The sequence below is a fragment of the Kogia breviceps genome, chromosome 12 (genome assembly GCF_026419965.1).
Source record: "Kogia breviceps isolate mKogBre1 chromosome 12, mKogBre1 haplotype 1, whole genome shotgun sequence".
Lineage (NCBI taxonomy): Eukaryota > Metazoa > Chordata > Mammalia > Artiodactyla > Physeteridae > Kogia > Kogia breviceps.
In genome coordinates, this window is record NC_081321.1 from 99,561,412 (window position 1) to 99,580,029 (window position 18,618).

Here is an 18,618-nt window from a genome sequence, read left to right on the forward strand (position 1 = left end):
GATACTGTAATGGTGGATACGTGTCATTGTACATTTGTCAAAACCCATAGAATTCACACCACCAGGAGTGAACCCTAATGTCAACTGTGGATTTGGGGTGATAATGATGTGTCAGTACAGATTCATTGATTGTAACAAATGTCCCACTCTGGTGTGGGATGTTGACAGTCGGGGAGGCTCTGCTTATGTGGGGGGAAGGGGGTACATGGGAACTCTCTTGTGCCTTCCACTCGGATTTGCTGGGAACCTAAAACTGTTCTTTTTTTTTTTTTTTTTTTTTCAATATTTATTTATTTATTTATTTTTGGCTGCACAGGGTCTTAGTTGTGGCACACGACTTCTTAGTAGCAGCAGGCATGCGGGATCTAGTGCCCCAACTAGGGGTTGAACCTGGGTCCCCTGCATTGGGAGCGTGGGGTCTTAACCACGGGACCGCCAGAAAAGTCCTTTAAAACTGTTCTTAAAAATAAAGTCCTGTTTAAAAAAAAATCTGGATTTGATGACCTGCTTAACAGAGTGAAAAATTGATCAAAGCTGCAAAACAACAGTGCGCTTGGTTGTATCTTGTCTTCTCCAGTATGCAACTCTACCCCCGTGGTTAACTGTACTCTTGACTTTCCGCTCCCGAAGCTGTTGACCCTGGCTTGGGAAAAATGATGAGCAACAGAGTCAAAGAGACTTCAGTGTAATACTCTCTGAAATCTGAAGGCTAAGCAATGCAATATATGGCAGAGTGGTGCCCTAGAAAACAAACGTTTCCTTTGTGGTTCAGCTCAGCGCATCCAAGGGGTATTTTGTGCAGGACACTTGCGTAAGGCTTGCTCTCGCCTTTGGGGATATTATACTCTGGAGAAGACCAGCCAGGCAGGAGGAAGGGCGTGATTAAAGGATAAAGGCATGGGTGAGGCGGGGGGAACAGAGCTCTCCAGTTAGGAAGGAGGAAGGAGAGCCTCCACGAGCCCGGAGCTCCACGAACGCAAGGAACACATGCAACTAGCGCGTGGAGGTTATTAACCTGATTCACAGTTGAATTGTCCAAGGTCGCCGGGAGGACTGCCCTCGCCCCCGAGGTTGGGACTTCATCCACCCGGCCCGCCTAGATGCTGCTTGTTGATAAGAACCCTATGAGGAGAACATTGGTAACATTATCAGAACTTCCCAGAAGAGGAGCTGACGTTTGCAGAGGCCGAGCCTGTGCGTCCCACAGACACCGTAACCTGCAGTTCACAACTGAATTCGTCACCTTTCTCCCTTCCACGACTCTCTCCGCCCTGGGAAAGCGCTCTTCTCTTTGCGTTCCGGATTTCGTGGATGTCACCCCATACGCCCAGTTACCTAAGCCAGAGAGGAGGTTTATGCTAGGCTCTGCCCCAGTTCCCTGCTCCGCGTGCCCTGCCAGCCGCCTGTGTTTGCTCTGCGTCCTCTTCCCGTCCTCCCCGCCTCCCCGCCTCAGCTCCCGGGGGCGTCGTCTCCTCTTACGGGGACGGTTTTACCGCAGCCTCCTAAGGAGTCTTGCTGCTTCTTGCCTTATCTGCTTTAAACCTGGGTTCCACCTGCTGCCAGAACAATCCCGGCGCAGCTCTTACCATCCCTCCGCGACTCCTTACTGCTTGCGGGGCAGAGTCCGCGGTCCTGCGCCTGAGAGCCGTGATGCACCTTGATCGCGCTGCCGGCCTCTCCCGCCCCTGCAGGCTCCTCTCCCTGCCCCCACCCTGTGCTGCATCAGAAATGGTCCCAGTTTCTCTGAGGCTCCCCCCCGCCCTCAGAGGTGGGGTTCGTTTCCCCACCCCTTGGATCTGGGCTCGCCTCGTAACTCGCTTTGACCCGCAGAATGTGGCAGAAGTGGTGCAGCATTTACGAGTGAGGTCTTGAAGTTTCCGCATTCACTGTTGGAACACGAAGGCACCTGCAGAAGCCTGTGCTGGCCTCCGTAGGACGGAAGGCCACGTGGTGAGAAGGGCCTGGCGACAGTCACCCGCCTCCACCGACCCTCCAGCCACGGCTGCCACCTGACCACAGAAGACCCGGCCAGCCCGGCCCAGCCCCGGTTGCCGAGCCACTGAATTGTGAGCAAATAAAGTGGCGTAGTTCAAGCCACTGAGCTTTGGGGTTGTTTGCTGTGCAGCGACGCGTAGCTGACCCAGCCCCCTCAAAGTGGATTGTCCAGACCTTCTCGGCTACTTAGTCTGTGATGTTTTAGGTCATCTCTGCACGTGGGCTTTTCTTAGAAATGCCCCTTACCGGTTTTTATTTTTTGCTGCTGCATTTCTTTCTGATCACCTCTTAGGATGCAGCTCGGGTGTCCCCTCCTTTGTGGAGCCTTCCCAACCCTCAGGGTGTCCCGTGACGGCACTCGTCACATTGCCTCTGCCACGATCACTTGTTTATTTCTTTCTCTCTCTTCGCCTACTGGCAGCACAAGTGACTTTCCTCCCGGAGTCTCTGCGTTTTCTCCTCTGTCAATGGGACCAGTGCTACCTACCCTGCCCCGGTGCTGGACCCATTAAAAAAAGCAATGTAGTAACAGTTACTGAGGGCATGGCTCTGGGGTGCTCTGTGCACCTTCCTTGTCTTCCTCCCTGCCCTGTTCCCGGCCCCCACACCCGCTGCTCTGGGCTGGGTGTCCCCCCACGATGTCTCCAGGGAGAAGCACAGTCACCAGCTCAGGGGGACTTACATGGTCCACCACGAAGTTCATAAAACACGGCCTCCCATCCCAACGGTGACCACCAGCTTCACTCTGAAAGTGAAGGCTCAGCCTTACGTCTGCCTGTCGTCATGTGATGTATTTCTGCCAAGACCCATCAGGACCTCCTTGTCTGGAACTGTCGAGGGCCTCGGTCCTCCGTTGCTTCTCTGTTGTCTGGCTGCTAAAAGCTCAGCGTCATTCCCGATGCTACTGGTTCTGTCTACACTGGGTCAAAACTCTTGGGTGGGGGCTTCCCAGGTGGCGCAGTGGTTGGGAGTCTGCCTGCCGATGCAGGGGACACGGGTTCGAGCCCTGGTCTGGGAGGATCCCACATGCCGCGGAGCGACTAGGCCCGTGAGCCACAACTACTGAGCCTGCGCATCTGGAGCCTGTGCTCCGCAACAAGAGAGGCCGCAATAGTGAGAGGCCCGCGCTCGCCGCAACTAGAGAAAGCCCTCGCACAGAAACGAAGACCCAACACAGCCAAAATAAATAAATTAATTAATAAACTCTTACCCCCAACATCTTCTAAAAAAAGAAAAAAACAAAAAAAACTTTTGGGTGGTAAATGCGAATTTCATTTGCATGGACTTTGGCTGACAATTAAAACAATTTTTAATTGAAGTATAGTTGATTTACAATGTGTTAATTTCTGCTGGACAGCAAAGTGATTCAGTTATATACATATATATATATTCTTTTTCATATTCTTTTCCATTATGGTTTATTACAGGATACTGTATATAGTCCCTCGTGCTCTACAGCAGGACCTTGTTGTCCATCCGTTCTATATATAATAGTTTGCATCTGCTAATCCCAACCTCCCACTCCAGCCCTTCCCCACCCCCCTTCCCCTCCCCCTTGGCAACCACAAGTCTGTTCTCTATGTCTGTGAGTCTGTTTCTCTTTTGTAGATGAGTTTATTTGTGTCGTATTTTAGATTCCACACACAAATGATATCGTATGGTATTTGTCTTTTTAGGTCTGACTTACTTCACTTAGTATGATAATGTCTAGGTCCATCCATGTTGCTGCAAATGGCATTATTCTTTTCTATGGCTGAGTAGTATTCCACTGTGTATATGTACCACATCTTCTTTATCCATTCCTCTGTCGATGGACATTTCGGTTGCTTCCATGTCTTGGCTGTTGTGAATGGTGCTACTACGAACATAGGGGTACATATATCTTTTTGAATTACAGTTTTTTCTGGATATATGCCCAGGAGTGGGATTGCTGGATCATATGGCAACTCTATTTTTAGTTTTTTTGAGGAACTTCCATACTGCTTTCCATAGTGGCTGCATCCATTGACTTTTTTTTTCTAAATCTGTTTTTTTTTTTTTTTTTTTTAATTTTATTTATTTATTTATTTTATTTTTGGCTGTGTTGGGCCTTCGCCGCTGCGTGCAGGCTTTCTCTAGCTGTGGCGAGCAGGGACCACTCTTGGTTGCAGTGCGCGGTCTTCTCACTGAGGTGGCCTCTCTTGTTATGGAGCACGGGCTCTACGCTTCAGTAGTTGTGGCTCACGGGCTTCAGCAGCTGTGGCATGCAGGCTCAGTCGTTGTGGCTCACGGGCCCAGCCGCTCCGCGGCACGTGGGATCCTCCCGGACCGGGGCACGAACCCGTGTCCCCTGCATCGGCAGGCGGACTCTCAACCACTGCGCCACCAGGGAAGCCCCCATGCATTGACTTTTGATTCTTGTAGTAAGCTTCTCTGCTCACTCAAATTCCATTGCAGCTGACATTAAAGTGTGTCCAAATTGTAGGTTTCCTGTAATTATTTTGATATCACCATCCACAAAAGTAAGATTATATTTAAGAATGATAACTCCCTTTTCAGGACAATGGGAAAGAGTTGGGTTTGAAGTGGCTGGAGCCACTTCTATGCTATCATAGAGTGTGATCTTTGTGTAAAACTGGAGGGCGTTTTCTTGGAAACAGTCGGGAACATTCTTTTTGCACCTTTAAAGATAAAGGTGTAGAGGCTCACAACTACCCTTTATCCCCCATTTTTCCATGGCAAATTCTTTTGATTATAAAATGTCATGCCTTAGACATTGTTGGGAAAGATCTAGAAAGCTCTAGTTAAATCTCTCTGATGGGCACACTGTTCATAGTACGTTTGGCTTAATTCATTAAAATACATAGTCCTTCGTTTCCTTACCATTATTATGCTCTGGTCCTTTTTTCTTCTGTTTTAAATGTGTTTCCTAGGCATTTTCTATACTTACTTAGTCGTTAATCATTATGCAGGGGCTAATGATTAATCTATTTCAGTGAACTTCTGGTGCAAGGTAAAGGTACAGAGGGCTTTCTAGCATTCTTTTGTTTATTTTGAAATGTTGTTTTCAATCCTAGCCCAACAAATGAAGCCAAAAGGCATCTAAATAGTATCTATAATATCTAAAAAGTATACAGGAAAGTATATAGAACCTGACAAGGGAGTGAAATAGAAATGGTGAAAAACAGAAAAATTTGTTGTCTGAGAGCTGCTTGTCTGCTACATAAATGGTACTCCTTTGACAAAAATTCCATCTTTTACCTTTAAACCACTCAATGAAATCTAATTGGACTTGATTTAGCAAAGGCAAATGTCAATAGATTCCTCCAAGCTGGCATTAATGAGGCATAATAAGTGATCATTTGGGAGGGCTTTACGACACAGTAAGTTCGAGTCGAGTACAAAAAGGTAAAAGCAGCAAAGTAAAAGACTGGTGTTCGTAACTGTTTACTCGGACCCTTTTGAGTCAAATATAAGTTCTGAGTGTGAGAATTCCAGCCCAGTTCCACTTGTTCTTTTTCTTTGAGTATCTATTTTCATAGCATGTAAACATGTTTCAATAGCTAACTTTCATTTAACTCTTAATTTCAGAGAACGTTTACAAAAGGCGTTCTAGGTCCAAGAAGGTCGCTTAATAATGTATGTGGGGCAGGGATGGGTGACACACGTGGGCCCGGCTGGGAGCCAGCAACCAAGTGATTTCTGCTTAGTCTTTTATTCCAGCCAGATGATGACGCTTCTGTACTCTTCCCTCCAAGCGCTGAACTTATTTTATCACTGAACGTTTCCCAGGGTCTCTGTCTGCTGCCTCTGAGGTAGAGTCAGGCTGGTGGTCTGTTCGCGCCTCTCCCGAGCTGTCTGTTACGTGTGCCCGTCGGTTGCCCAGGCTGTGGGCACAGTCCCCGTTCTCAGGATAGAGGGGTCGATAAGCAGTACCTCCGACCCCTACATCTCTGTTTGAAGCTTGCCCTTTCCTGCCGACTTGGACTTTGTTGTTCACTATGATGCTTAGATTTGGGGCTTCGTTTGTTTGTTTTCTCTCTCATGCCTAGTTTTTAAGCCCCTGCAATGGTTATGATTCTCTCTGTAAATTTCCGATCACTTTCCCGAGGCAGTGCCGCTCTGATTTCTGTTTCCGACATCCTTACACTTGGTTGTCTTTCGAATACTGGCTTGACTGCACGTGCCGTTCTGCCGTCTGGGTGACACAGGCTGTGGAGGCAGCTGCAGAGCCGGGGTGGGGCCTCACAGACCTCCACCTGCTGAGTGTGGACTAAGTTGGAGTTCTGTGACCACCTCGCTGAGCGGTGGGGGTGGAAACGGAACGCCTGCTGCATCGTAGGGATCGTGCTGGAGGTACGGATGCAGAGATGAGCAAAGTCCACCCCTACTCGCAAGCGACGTACCGTCTAGTGGGAGATGTGAAAACATTTCCAACGCTGTCCCTATAATTAGGGCTACCTCAGGACTGCACCCAAGGTGCTGGGGGGGGCCCTGAGCAGCGTGTGCTGGGCCCTCCTTGTCTTCACAGGCTCAGAGCTCACGACGCCGCCAGCAACTCACTTTAGCAGACCTTCCCAGCAGTTGAGTCATCTAAGAGTTGGTGAGAAGGAAAATCCCTTGATGTCAAGGTTAACAATTAGTGTTAAAATTCTTCTGGTGTTTTCACTTGCCCTGTGTTTGGGTGACATAAAGCAATGGTAGGATTCTGTGCCCTCTCCCTCCTTCTCTCCCTGTCTCTCTTCCTCCCTCCCTCCCTTCCTTCTTCCTTTCTTTCTTGCCTGTATCTTTTTTCCCCCCAGTGTTCTACAGTTTTCCTATACCCTGCTTCCTAATTCTCAAAGCAACATTTTGACTGAAAAGTGTTCTACTAAAAGTAGAGTTTCAGCAGTTTACATCTGAGCTTCTGTTCTACAGGATGCAGCTCTAACCTTTAAACCGGATGGGAAAGGAAACAAAGTGCCTTTAGAAACCAGCACGTCTCAGGATTGATTATGCAGGAAGGGGTGATGGGATTATGCGTTCACCACGTCTCTGCTGGAACTTGGCTTTATTACCTCTTCTCAGCACCCCCTGCTCTCTCCCTCATTTCTCCCTGTAAGGGATCCAAGGCCTATTTGAGTTCCGCTTGCATCCTCTCCTGGTTTCTTACCTCCTCGGCCACACTGGCAGCTGCTAAGAGGTCGTTTGCTGTGCCTCTTTCTCCCTCCAAAGCCCCGGAGGACCTAGGACATCGGGCACAGGGCACAGTAACTGGTTGCCCGTCTCGATGGACCAGGCGGTGGCCGTGTTCTGTGGATTTGAGAGGCAGGTACTTGCTGTGACCTTCCTGCCCCCCGAGCAGAGGTGACCGCGGCATGGGGAGAGCAGGTGTGGAGGCTGCCAGGAAGCCGCAGGCCGGCGGAGCAGGCTGTGTGCCATGCAGCCTCAGCTCCACCCGGGGACACGTCCAAAGGGCACTGTCCCTTATCTGCTCTGGCTGGAAGCAGGCGGGGCCGGGGTGTCCAGTGATCTGTGCAAAGGCCAGTCCTCTGGCCGGAGGTCACTGTGTTGTCTCACTCCCCAGGGATCTCGCTTAGCTCTTCATTAACAGGAATACTGGTGTTTCTCTACATAAATCTCAGGTATCCTTTAAAAGCAGCTGATAAGTAAAATGATAAGATCTCAAAACATTCTAACTCCCTGGATGTAATGACAGGGAGTTAGACTGATCTTTAGTCAAAGATCAGTTCCTCCCGTTCTGGACGCTCCTGGTTGGAGGACAGAATATTTGCAGGACGAAGAGGCTGCCGTCCACGTGTGTTTTCCTTGCAGCGCTGAGACTATGAGGGCAGAGGAGGCGGTGGTCACGGCCCCGTTGATAACACAGCCTCTGCCCGGCGACCAGATATTTGTTAGGCTGAACTTTATGGTGAAGGTAGTAAGTTCATGACCACACTTTGGAACCTTTTGTTCACGGTGGAAAATATCTTAAGTAACGCTTACACCTTTATCTTACTTGCCATTTGAAGAAATTCAATTGTGATGCAGAATAAAATATGATAGAAAAAATGCACAGATTCACAGCCTGATTGACACTAATAGATGATAGATAAAGTCTTCTAAATCTTATGGAAGTTTAATGATTCTCTTTTCTTTTTCGTTGTGTGTTATTGTCCACTGCGACCATTTATTATCAGAATTCCAGGCATGAGAGGCGAATCTCACAAAAATGTGTGTGAACTGGACCCATTTTTCATTTCTGAAGGAAGCCGAACCATCCCTTCATCTTTGTACTTAACGCTACTGTTTACTTGCAGCTGGGCTGAAATGTGCAATGTTTTTGCGCAAATCCGTTCCTCGCGTTTGCCTTGGCAGTGTGTTCTCACTCGGTCCAAAGAGCCAGCCTCCTGTGATCGCGGTGAGAGGGCGGCCGCCTCGCGCTGAGCCCTGGCGGTGATGGGTGGCACGCGCCTCCTCTGGTCCTGTCCGCGATGTGAGCTGTGGGCTTCCCTGTGGCCACTGCAGAAGCTAAATGTCACCTCGTCGGCCTCGTTGGCGAGAAGGGACCCGACGGGGCTCGAGGGTGGACCTGGAGCGGGGCCTGGGGAAGGCAGGGATGGGAGGGGGGTGGGGGGTCCAGGCAGGGGGGCTGGGGCCTGGCACAGAGGCGGACAGCACAGGGAGGTGCGGATGAGGCGATGGCCCGGTGCCACTGGCCGCCCTGGGGGTGGGGGATGGTGACCAGGGCGAGATCGGGGGAGAAAACGTCACCAGGGCCTGTGTCGAGCTAGGAGAACGGACACAAGGCTGAGGGCCACAGGAAGTGGTTTCAGAGGCTTGAGCAAGAACGTGAAACCAGCCGTCACGGGAAGGACCGCTGTTTTGACTTTGTAGCTGTGCGCATGCGCTCGGCTGCCCTAACGATGGGCCCCTGACCGGCGCCCCCGAACAACAGGCATTGACTTCTCACAGTGCTGGAGGCTTGGAGCCCAAGATCAAAGTGCCGGCGGCTTTGGTTTCTCCCGAGGCCTCTCTGCTTGGCTTGCAGGTGGCAGCCGTCCCGCTGGGTCTTCACGTGGTCGCCCCTCTGTGTGTGCACCCCGCCGTCTCTCTTTGTGTGTCCAAATCTCCTCTTTTTATAAGGACACCAGCCAGACTGGATTAGGGCCCCCTCTAAACACCTCATTTTAGTGGAATCACCTCTTTATTATCTCCAACGGCAACCACATTCTGAGGTCCTAAGGGTTAGGACTCCCGCAGTGGAATCTGGGGGGACACGGTGCGGCCCGTAACAGTGCCCACGTGCAGAGCGTTCTTCTGTGCGTGGGTTGAGGCAGCCTAGCGCTGTCGGGGACTGACGTGTTTAGATTTTTTTAACTCTACGCTGTATTTGTTATGGCGCAGTCATGACCCCCCCCCCCCCACGGGTGCGCGGAGAACATATAATATTGCCTCCAGCGCGTGTGCCGAGTGCCTGCCCCTCCCACTCCCCCCGGGCTCCCACCTGAGCCAGACTGGCCTGCGCACGCCTACAAGTACCCGCATGCTTCCATCCTGGGGGCTTTCCAGTTGCCGCTCCTTTGGCTGGAACATTCTACCCAGAATGTCCAGACAGCTCACTCCCCCATCCCTGCAGGTGTCTGCGCCCCTCCTCTGAGAGGTCCTCCCTGGCTGGTCACGTAGGGCAGTGTCCCTCCCCATCCTCCCCCTGCATCACTGTATCCCCATCAGACTGTCCAGACCTGTCCCCACCAGAAGGTGCATTCTGGGACAGCGGGGACTTTACGTGTGTCCTCTGCTGTTTTCATCTACCTCGGACACGCAGTGTGTGCTTGACGGTGCATCGATGATTCCTGGCCTGCTCGCTTCTGGCTCCTGAGACGCGCTCTTGTTTAGAGATTTTCATTTTCTTGGGAGTTCCCTGGTGGTCTGCTCTCACTGCGGGGGTCTGGGTTTAATCCCTGCTCGGGGAACGGAGATCCTGCAAGCTGCTCGGCCAAAATAAAAGAAAGTAATAAAGATTTTCATTTCCTTAATGAGCTTGTCAAGAGTCAAGCGGAGGTAGGGTAGCCAACGATGTTACTTTTTAGATTACGAGTTCAGGTGTGTCTCTGCTGATAAACGATGTTTTCGTTAAAGGAAAGCCAGTGTTCTGCTATGTCCGCTTCACCCATGACTTCTCTCTCCTCCCAGGAACGTGGAGCCCAGCAGCGGGACCAGCTGCATCTAGTCGAGATGGTGGACACAGAGAGCCCGATTGGTCCCCTCTCCCCACTCGAGGCTGATGATCTGGAAAGTCCCCTCTCTGAAGAATTCCTACAAGAAATGGGAACCATTCAAGAGATTTCTCAGTCCATTGGTGAGGACAGTTCTGGAAGCTTTAGTTTTACAGAATACCAGTATTTAGGAAGTGGTCCAGGATCAGACGGCTCCGTGATTACAGGTAAGTGTGCTATTTCCTAGAAAGTTTTATCTGGAAATGTTTTTTCCACAGAGAAAGTTGTTCTGTTTACCTGGAGAAGAAGTCACATCTCTCTGCATTAAAATCTTTAGATGTGTAAAAGCACGACATGCAGTGCCACTGGGCCTTGAAACTTTTCAGGTGTGTCTCGCATATCATACATAGTATGCCTTCTTTTTTTGTTTGTTTTTGGATAAACTTTTTATTGAAGTATCATATACACATAAGAGTGCACACAGCATAAATGTGTAGCTCATTTGATTTTTCACATGAAAATATAATTTTTACACTACAGAGTAATCTCTTGCATGTAACTTACCTGAGCAGCCTGTTGTTTGTAATTTTTCACCATGATGAAGAGCTCTGTAACAGACCTCCTTGTGGACAGATCTTTGAGTGCATCCTGTGTGACTGATTTTTTTTTTTTTTTAATTTTTTGTCCCTGTTGGTTATTTATGTTAAATACAGTTACCTGGCAGGGAGGGATAGTTAGGGAGTTTGGGATTGACTTGTACACACTGCTATATTTAAAATAAATAACCAACAAGTATGCCTTCTTTTCAAAAGCTGTACATAAATCACATAGTGCTTGAAATTCAGCAGTCAGCTGCATTTTTTAAATGCTGTGAGTTTATGTTTCTTTAAAACAGAGACTCCTACTGTAATAAAAATCACTCTCTTTTATCTGGAAATGTACATGAACCATCTCCCGACTCCCTTGTAAGCTTTTATATATAGAGTGGATGCACAACAGGGTCCTACTGTACAGCACAGAGAACTATATTCAATATCCTATGATAAAACATAATGGAAAATAATGTTTTTTAAAAGGATGTATATATACATTTATAACTGAATCACTTTGCTGTATAGCAGAAATTAACACATTGTAAATCAACTATACTTCAATAAAAAAATATTAAAACTGAAAAAATAAATTCCAAGATGGTGACAGGGAAAAAAAACTACATCAGGCGTCAGCCAAGGCAGATACAAAGAATAAAGCATGGGGTCTGCTCGGGTCACCTCACTGGGAGAGAGGAAATCATTGCACAGTTCATCTTTCTCAGCAACATTTAAGCCACCCGGTATAATGTGATGTAAATTGTACCTTGATTTAAAGGAAGCCCTGTCTGGAGTGGACTTGACTCCACCGTACTTCGTGGCAGAAGTGGGTTTTGGATCAGACAAACTAGACTTTATTTTTAAATTTTTAAAAAAATTTTATTTATTTATTTATTTATTTATTATTGGCTGCGTTGGGTCTTCATTGCTGCGCGCGGGCTTTCTCTAGTTGCGACGAGCGGGGTCCACTCTTCATTGTGGTGCGCGGGCTTCTCATTGCGGTGGCTTCTCTTGTTGCGGAGCGTGGGCTCTAGGCGCGGGGGCTTCAGTAGCTGTGGCTCGCGGGCTCTAGAGCACAGGCTCACTAGTTGTGGCGCACAGGCTTAGTTGCTCCGCGGCATGTGGGATCTTCCCGGACCAGGGCTCGAACCCATGTCCCCTGCAATGGCCGGCAGACTCCCAACCACTGCGCCACCAGAGAAGCCCCAAAACAGACTTTAAAATAAAGACTTTTACAAGAGACAAGGAAGGACGCTACATAATGATCAAGTGAACAATCCAAGAAGATATAACAATTATAAACATATATGCCCCCAACGTAGGAGCACCTCAATATATGAGGTAAATGCGAGCAGCCATAAAAGGGGAAATCGACAGGAACAGAGTAACAGTGAAGGACTTTAACATCCCACTTACACCAACGGGCAGATCCTCCAGACAGAAAATCAATGAGGAAACACGGGCCTGAACAGAAGTGGGTCTTGGCTGCGACTGGAGGAGTTGGGTTTGGACTGGCCAGGTGGTGTGTGTGTGGTTTTGAGCTCCGAGCTCAGACTGTGCAGGCTCTCTTGGGGAATCGAGAAGGCTCTCCCTGCAGCGTCCAGTATAAGGTCTCTGTGTTCTTTCCCCTGCGTGGGTCCCCTGGTGTCATGATCTCGGTCTGGAGCATGTTTCCCCGACCATCTGTTCACGTCTTCCCGCTCCAGGAAGATGATTTTCACGACTGTGCGCTGACCTTGGGAAAGGGAGCATTTGAACTCCGCTGGCAGCCAAGTTCACTGATAAACCCGTGTGCCTGGAGAGAGTGGCTGAAAGTGCACTAGCTCTAGATCCAGCAGGCCCACTGGGGACGGGCGCTGTTTCAAAGGGGACATGTACGTGGGTCTGCACTGTGGCAAAAAGAAAAAAAAAAAAGGGAACTTACAAAAAGTGACTGCACTGAAGTGTACTAGACACACATCCTTGACTTTTGGCCCCTGGCCATGAAGGTGATGGCTGTGTGATCACCCGTTTTTATTTTGCTTCGGTTCTCCTTACTGTGGCTATTAACCCTTTTGGTCGTTTGGAGTCATCCCCAAATTCTTAAAATCCCGCTTTGTCTCCTTTCCAGGCTTTTCACTGTTATTGTTTCCAATTGATTTGAGAGGTAAAATGATTTCTTATTTGTAAATTAGATTTTTCATCTTTGTATCTAATGGCTCCCTTGGGTGATATTTCTACGTTATGTAAATTGCAAATGCGGGAGGGCCACCTATAAAACGCATTCGGTTTAAACTTGACTCCTTGGGAGACCGGATGGGTGAGGCAGCTTACTCAGCCCATCTATCTTTCTCACCCCACCCCCCAACTTTTCTTAGCAGCTTTGCTGACATAAAAAAACTTCACATATTTAAAGTGTACAGTTGGATGTACACACGCACGCACACACGCACACGCACACAGACTTGTGAAACCAACAGCACAATCAAATTCCAGACCCCTCACCCCAGTTTACTTGTGCCCTTGGGTAGATAGGAGTGGAATGGGTCATGCTTTTCTGCTTCTTTGTTATTAGATACCGTACATTGTGGACTTTGTTGATGATGGAGAATTTTGTATTTACACAAATATTCTTGAGTTTTATTCTGAAATGCAGTTAAGTTACGTGGAAAATGTTGATCCTTTCAGGTCCTGTGGTTAAGCTTTGTTAGACGGAACCCGAGCGGTGTTGATTCTAGAGGTAATTTTGCCCCAATTCAGAGGCAAAACCCTTTTGAGTATTTTACCCAGTGCCCCAAGGATTCTGGGATTTTTCCACTGTGAGTGGTGGTCACGGGACCACCTCTTAGCCCTCAGTACGGTCCCCTCGAAGCTCACACTCCGACAGTGAGAGACCGGGCCCCCCGTCCAGCCATCCATTCAGTCACCATCATTAAAGGAGCAGTTAGTTGTTCATTTCCAGTGCGGTGGCATCAGAACTGCTCACCCAAAGCCCTGTGGAAAACAACTTTATCGGCTGAGGACAGTGTCCAGGTGCAGTTCTTTTGCCTTTGGCCTCACAGACTCCATTCGTTTCCAAGGTCACTTACACGAATATCTTCAGCGAGGTTTCCTACAAATGTTTCTTACATTTGTGATATAGATTGTATCATCACGTTCTGTGTGCCGTCCTGGAATCTCTGGACCTCCTCAGTTTTTTTTGTTCATTTGCACACGTTTAAAGTTCACTCTGTACTGTAAAATTCTGTGGATTTTGACAAGTGCATTGTGTCCTGTATTCACCCTTACATTTTCATGTGAATACTTTCACCACGTCCAAAAAGCCACTGGGCTTCACCTACTCAACCCTGCCTCCCTGACCCCTACTCCAACCGCTGATTTTTTATTTTACCACTGCTCTATTTCTGCCTTTCCACAGATGTCGGATATTAAGAATCATATAGTTTGTAGCCTTTGGGGATTGGCCTCACCTATTGAAGCATCTTGGTTGCTTCTGATTTTTGGCAATTAATGCTGCTAGGGAGTTCCCCCAGCGGTCCAGTGGTTAGGACTCTGTGCTTTCACTGCCGAGGACCTGGGTTCAGTCCCTGGTCGGGGAACTAAGATCTCACAGGCCACATGCCAAGACATGGAACCAACCGAAACTTCCATTGACAAAGGAATGGATAAAGAAGACATGGGATATATATATATATATATATATATATATATATATATATATATACACACACACACACACACAATGGAATATTACTCAGTCATTAAAAAGAATGAAATAATGCCATTTGCAGCAACATAGATGGACCTAGAGATTACCATACTAAGTGATGTAAGTTAGAGAAAGACAAGTATCATATGATATCATTTATATGTAGAATCTAAAATACAACACAAATGAGCATATCTACAAAACAAAAACAGACTCACAGACATAGAGAACAGGCTTGTGGGATGGGGGAGGTAAGGTTTGGGAGTCTGGGATTAGCAGATGCAAACTATTATATAGAGAATGGATAAAGAACAAGATCCTACTGTAGAGTACAGGGAACTATATTCAATATCCTGTGATAAACCATAATGGAAAAGAATATGAAAAGAATATATATATATATATATATATACACACATATAACTGAGTCACTTTTCTGTACGGCAGAAATTAAACACAACATTGTAAATCAACTATACTTCGATAAAATTCTTTAAAAAAGAATAAAGCTGGGCTTCCCTGGTGGCGCAGTGGTTGTGAATCCGCCTGCCGATGCAGGGGACGCGGGTTCGTGCCCCGGTCCGGGAAGATCCCACGTGCCGCGGAGCGGCTGGGCCCGTGAGCCATGGCCGCTGGGCCTGCGAGTCCGGAGCCTGTGCTCCGCAACGGGAGAGGCCACAACAGTGAGAGGCCCGCGTACCGCAAAAAAAAAAAAAGAAAGAAAGAAAGAATAAAGCTGCTAACAACATTCATGTGTAGGTTTTTGTGTGGACATTCATTTTCAAATCACTTATGTAAATAACTAGGAGTGTAATTCCTCTAAGACTGTTTTGCTTCATAAGGAACTGCCAAACTGTCTTCCAAAGTGGCTGCACCATTTTGCATTCCCACCAGCAGTAAATGAGAGTTTCTGTTGCTCTCCATATCCTCATCAGCATTTGGTGTTGTCAGTTTTTTGGATTTTAGCCATTCTAATAGATGTGTAGTGATGTCTCATTGTTTTATTTATTTATTTTTATTTTTAAAAATTTATTTATTTATTATTTATTTTTGGCTGTGTTGGGTCTTCGTTGCTGCGCGCAGGCTTTCTCTAGTTGCAGCAAGCGGGGGCTACTCTTCATTGCGGTGCGCAGGCTTCTCATTGTGGTGGCTTCTCTTGTCACGGAGCACAAGCTCTAGGCGTGTGGGCTTCAGTAGTTGTGGTGCGTGGACTCAGTAGTTGTGGCTCACAGGCTCTAGAGTGCAGGCTCAGTAGTTGTGGCGCACGGGCTTAGTTGCTCCGCGGCCTGTGGGATCTTCCCGGACCAGGGCTTGAACCTGTGTTCCCTGCATTGGGAGGCGGATTCTTAACCTCTGCCCCACCAGGGAAGTCCCTGTCTCCTGGTTTTAATTCACAGTTTCCTAGTGACCAGTGACAGGAAGCATCTTTTCATGTGCTTACTTGCTATCTTCTTCAGCCAGATATCTATTCAGATCTTTTGCTCATTTTTTAATTGAGTTTTTTATTGTATTACTGTTGAGTTGTAAGACTTCTTTGCATATATTGGATAAAAGTCTACATCAGATGCATGCTTTGCAAATAGCTTCTTCCAGTCGGTGGCTTCTCTTTTCATTTTCTTAACAGTGTCATTTGCAGAGCAGAAGTTTTTAATTTAAAGAAAGTCCAGCTTTTTTTTTTCTTTCATGGATTGTGCTTTTGTGTTGCCCACACGAATTTTTATTCTATATTCTGATGCCATTTACTGAGTTAACAATTACAAAAGGGCTGGAGGGGAGAACGCAAAGAAAGCAATGAGTTCTGTGTAGGACATGTCGATTTTTGGCAACTAAGAATAATAAAGCTGCTGCAAGGACCTCTGCTGAGTCCTGAATGGCGGGTTTTCCTCCAGGTCCCGGGCTTGTCACTATACTTGTAGTGTATAGTTACACCACCCCCTAGACTGTCTAACTGTTGACTGTATTGTGCAGTGTTAAATACATTGCACCCTTAAAGCTGTCTGTCCATTTTATCTTTGTGTCAAAAATCTGAGCATGTTGGAGGAGCAGCTAAGCCCGTGTGCCACAACTACTGAGCCCACGTGCTGCAACGACCAAAGCCCGCGCGCCTAGAGCCCACGCTCCGCAACAAGAGAAGCCACCGCAATGAGAAGCCCGCGCACCGCAACGAACAGTGGCCCCTGCTCGCCGCAACTAGAGAAAGCCCGCGTGCAGCAACGAAGACCCAACGCAGCCAAAAATAAATAAATAAATTTATTTTTTTAAACAAATCTGAGCATGTGGCTAGCATATACTTGAGCTCATTGTTGGTGACATTTAAATGTTAATAAAATAGTATAACCGCCCCCCCCACGCCCCGCCAAAAAAAAAGGAATAAAGCTGCTGTAACCATGTGTGTGAATAAGGCTACTTGCAAAGTGGCCTCTTCTGCAGGGCCATGGTTTAGTCCATTTTGTTTTGTTTTTCATGGATTAAAAAGTAAAGTTGTTTCTCAGTTGGGGAGCCCGTTGGGTGGGAGCTGCAGGGACGCCGGCGATGTGGTCACTGTGGGAGCACAGAGGGCGTGCAAGGGCCAGGCCAGGGTGGAGGCAGCATGGGAGCCCTGCCCACCAGCTGACGCCTCCCCACTAAATGCCTCACCCGTGAACTCAGACCCTCAGAAAGCTGGTTTCAACATTGGACGGCGGGGCTGTGGATACGCATAAGTCTTCCCCTTGTGTTCCTAGACACCCTCTCACCAGCCTCGAGCCCCTCGCCCATCTCTTACCCTGTGGTTCCTGGCAGCGCCGAGGAATCGTCCAGCGTGGCACTGAACATCGAGTGTAGAATCTGTGGGGACAAAGCCTCGGGCTACCACTACGGAGTTCACGCATGTGAAGGCTGCAAGGTACGGTGGACCCTGGATGGGGAGAAAGGTGGCCTTTCGGGGACTACGTGTGTTTCCTTTTATTTTATACACAAATGTTTGTCACTACTAAGAAAGTTCTGCTCAAGTTGTAGATCAGAAACTGACCCACGTAACACATTCCTTTCTCTCTTTGGAAAGTCTATGGCATATTGCTGGGCTGTTCTTTGTAAGTGACGCAGAGAGTGTGTTCCTTAACAGAAAATAAACCACATTAAAGATGCTCCCTTCATTTGGATGCGAGGTCAGAGAGCTTTTGTCCACTCTCTCTCTCCACCCTCGTCAGAAGGTCACGGAGGGCAGCGGTTCTCACGACCGTCAGAGATGTCAGGCTCCTGCAGCACATGCTGGGCTACGACCAGACCCACGGCTGTGTCCTCCCCAGCTGCTCCGGATCCCCCAGCAGTCCCCTCCTGCATGTCGGGGGCCTGTCCGCCCAAGCCACGAGCACGCAGCTCAGCCAGACCTCTAAGCATAGGCGACGCAGGGCCCGCAGTGCAGGGGGCCAGGCCGTGTCCTCCAGCAGAACTATGGAAGGGTGCGCGGAAAGCAAAGAGGAAAGAGCCCAGTGTAAATATAAACCCTTCACAATTTGCCAGCCTCATACCTTGAAGAAACGACTTGCAAGGTGGCCTTTTCTGCGGGGCCATGGTTAGTCACCTTCGTTTACTTTTGTTTTTGTATGAGCTAAATAGTAAAGTTGGTTCTTTACTAAGGTAAAGTTTAAGATATTTTTGTTTGTTTGTTTTTTGGTTTTGTTTTGGTCACGCCTCACCACGCAGCACATGGGATCTTAGTTCCCCCACCGGGGATGGAACCCATGCCCCCTGCAGTGGAAACGCTAAGTCCTAACCGCTGGGAAGCGCCTAAGATACTTTTTTTTTTTTTTTTTTTTTTTTTTTTTGCGGTACGCGGGCCTCTCACTGCTGTGGCGTCTCCCGTTGCGGAGCACAGGCTCCGGACGCACAGGCTCAGCGGCCATGGCTCACGGGCTTAGTCGCTCCGCGGCACGCGGGATCCTCCCGGACCAGGGCACGAACCCGTGTCCCCCGCATTGGCAGGCGGACTCCCAACCACTGCGCCACCAGGGAAGCCCATAAGATACTTTTATAAAGCAGGAAAATTATTTACAACCAGCTGGCTTCCTTTTATTATATGATCTTTGTCCTTTAGAGAGTTAATATTCTCTTACAAAAATTCTTAGAACTTCTTAGTCACAAATATGGATCTGTCCTCTGAGAAGAGAAAGTCACATTTGTGTAAGTC

General features: G+C 48.1%; 1 protein-coding gene across 4 annotated transcripts in view; it reads left to right on the forward strand.

Moving 5' to 3' along the window:
* Nucleotides 1-18,618, forward strand: part of PPARA (peroxisome proliferator activated receptor alpha) — a 73,516-nt gene that overhangs the window by 38,052 nt on the left and 16,846 nt on the right. For all 4 annotated transcript variants that reach the window (XM_059081682.2, XM_067010428.1, XM_067010429.1 and 1 more), the window contains 2 exons: nt 10,150-10,399; nt 17,174-17,334. In XM_059081682.2, coding sequence (XP_058937665.1) covers nt 10,192-10,399; nt 17,174-17,334 — 369 coding nt within the window. In that variant the 5' untranslated portion in view covers nt 10,150-10,191. The remainder of the gene's footprint in view (nt 1-10,149; nt 10,400-17,173; nt 17,335-18,618) is intronic.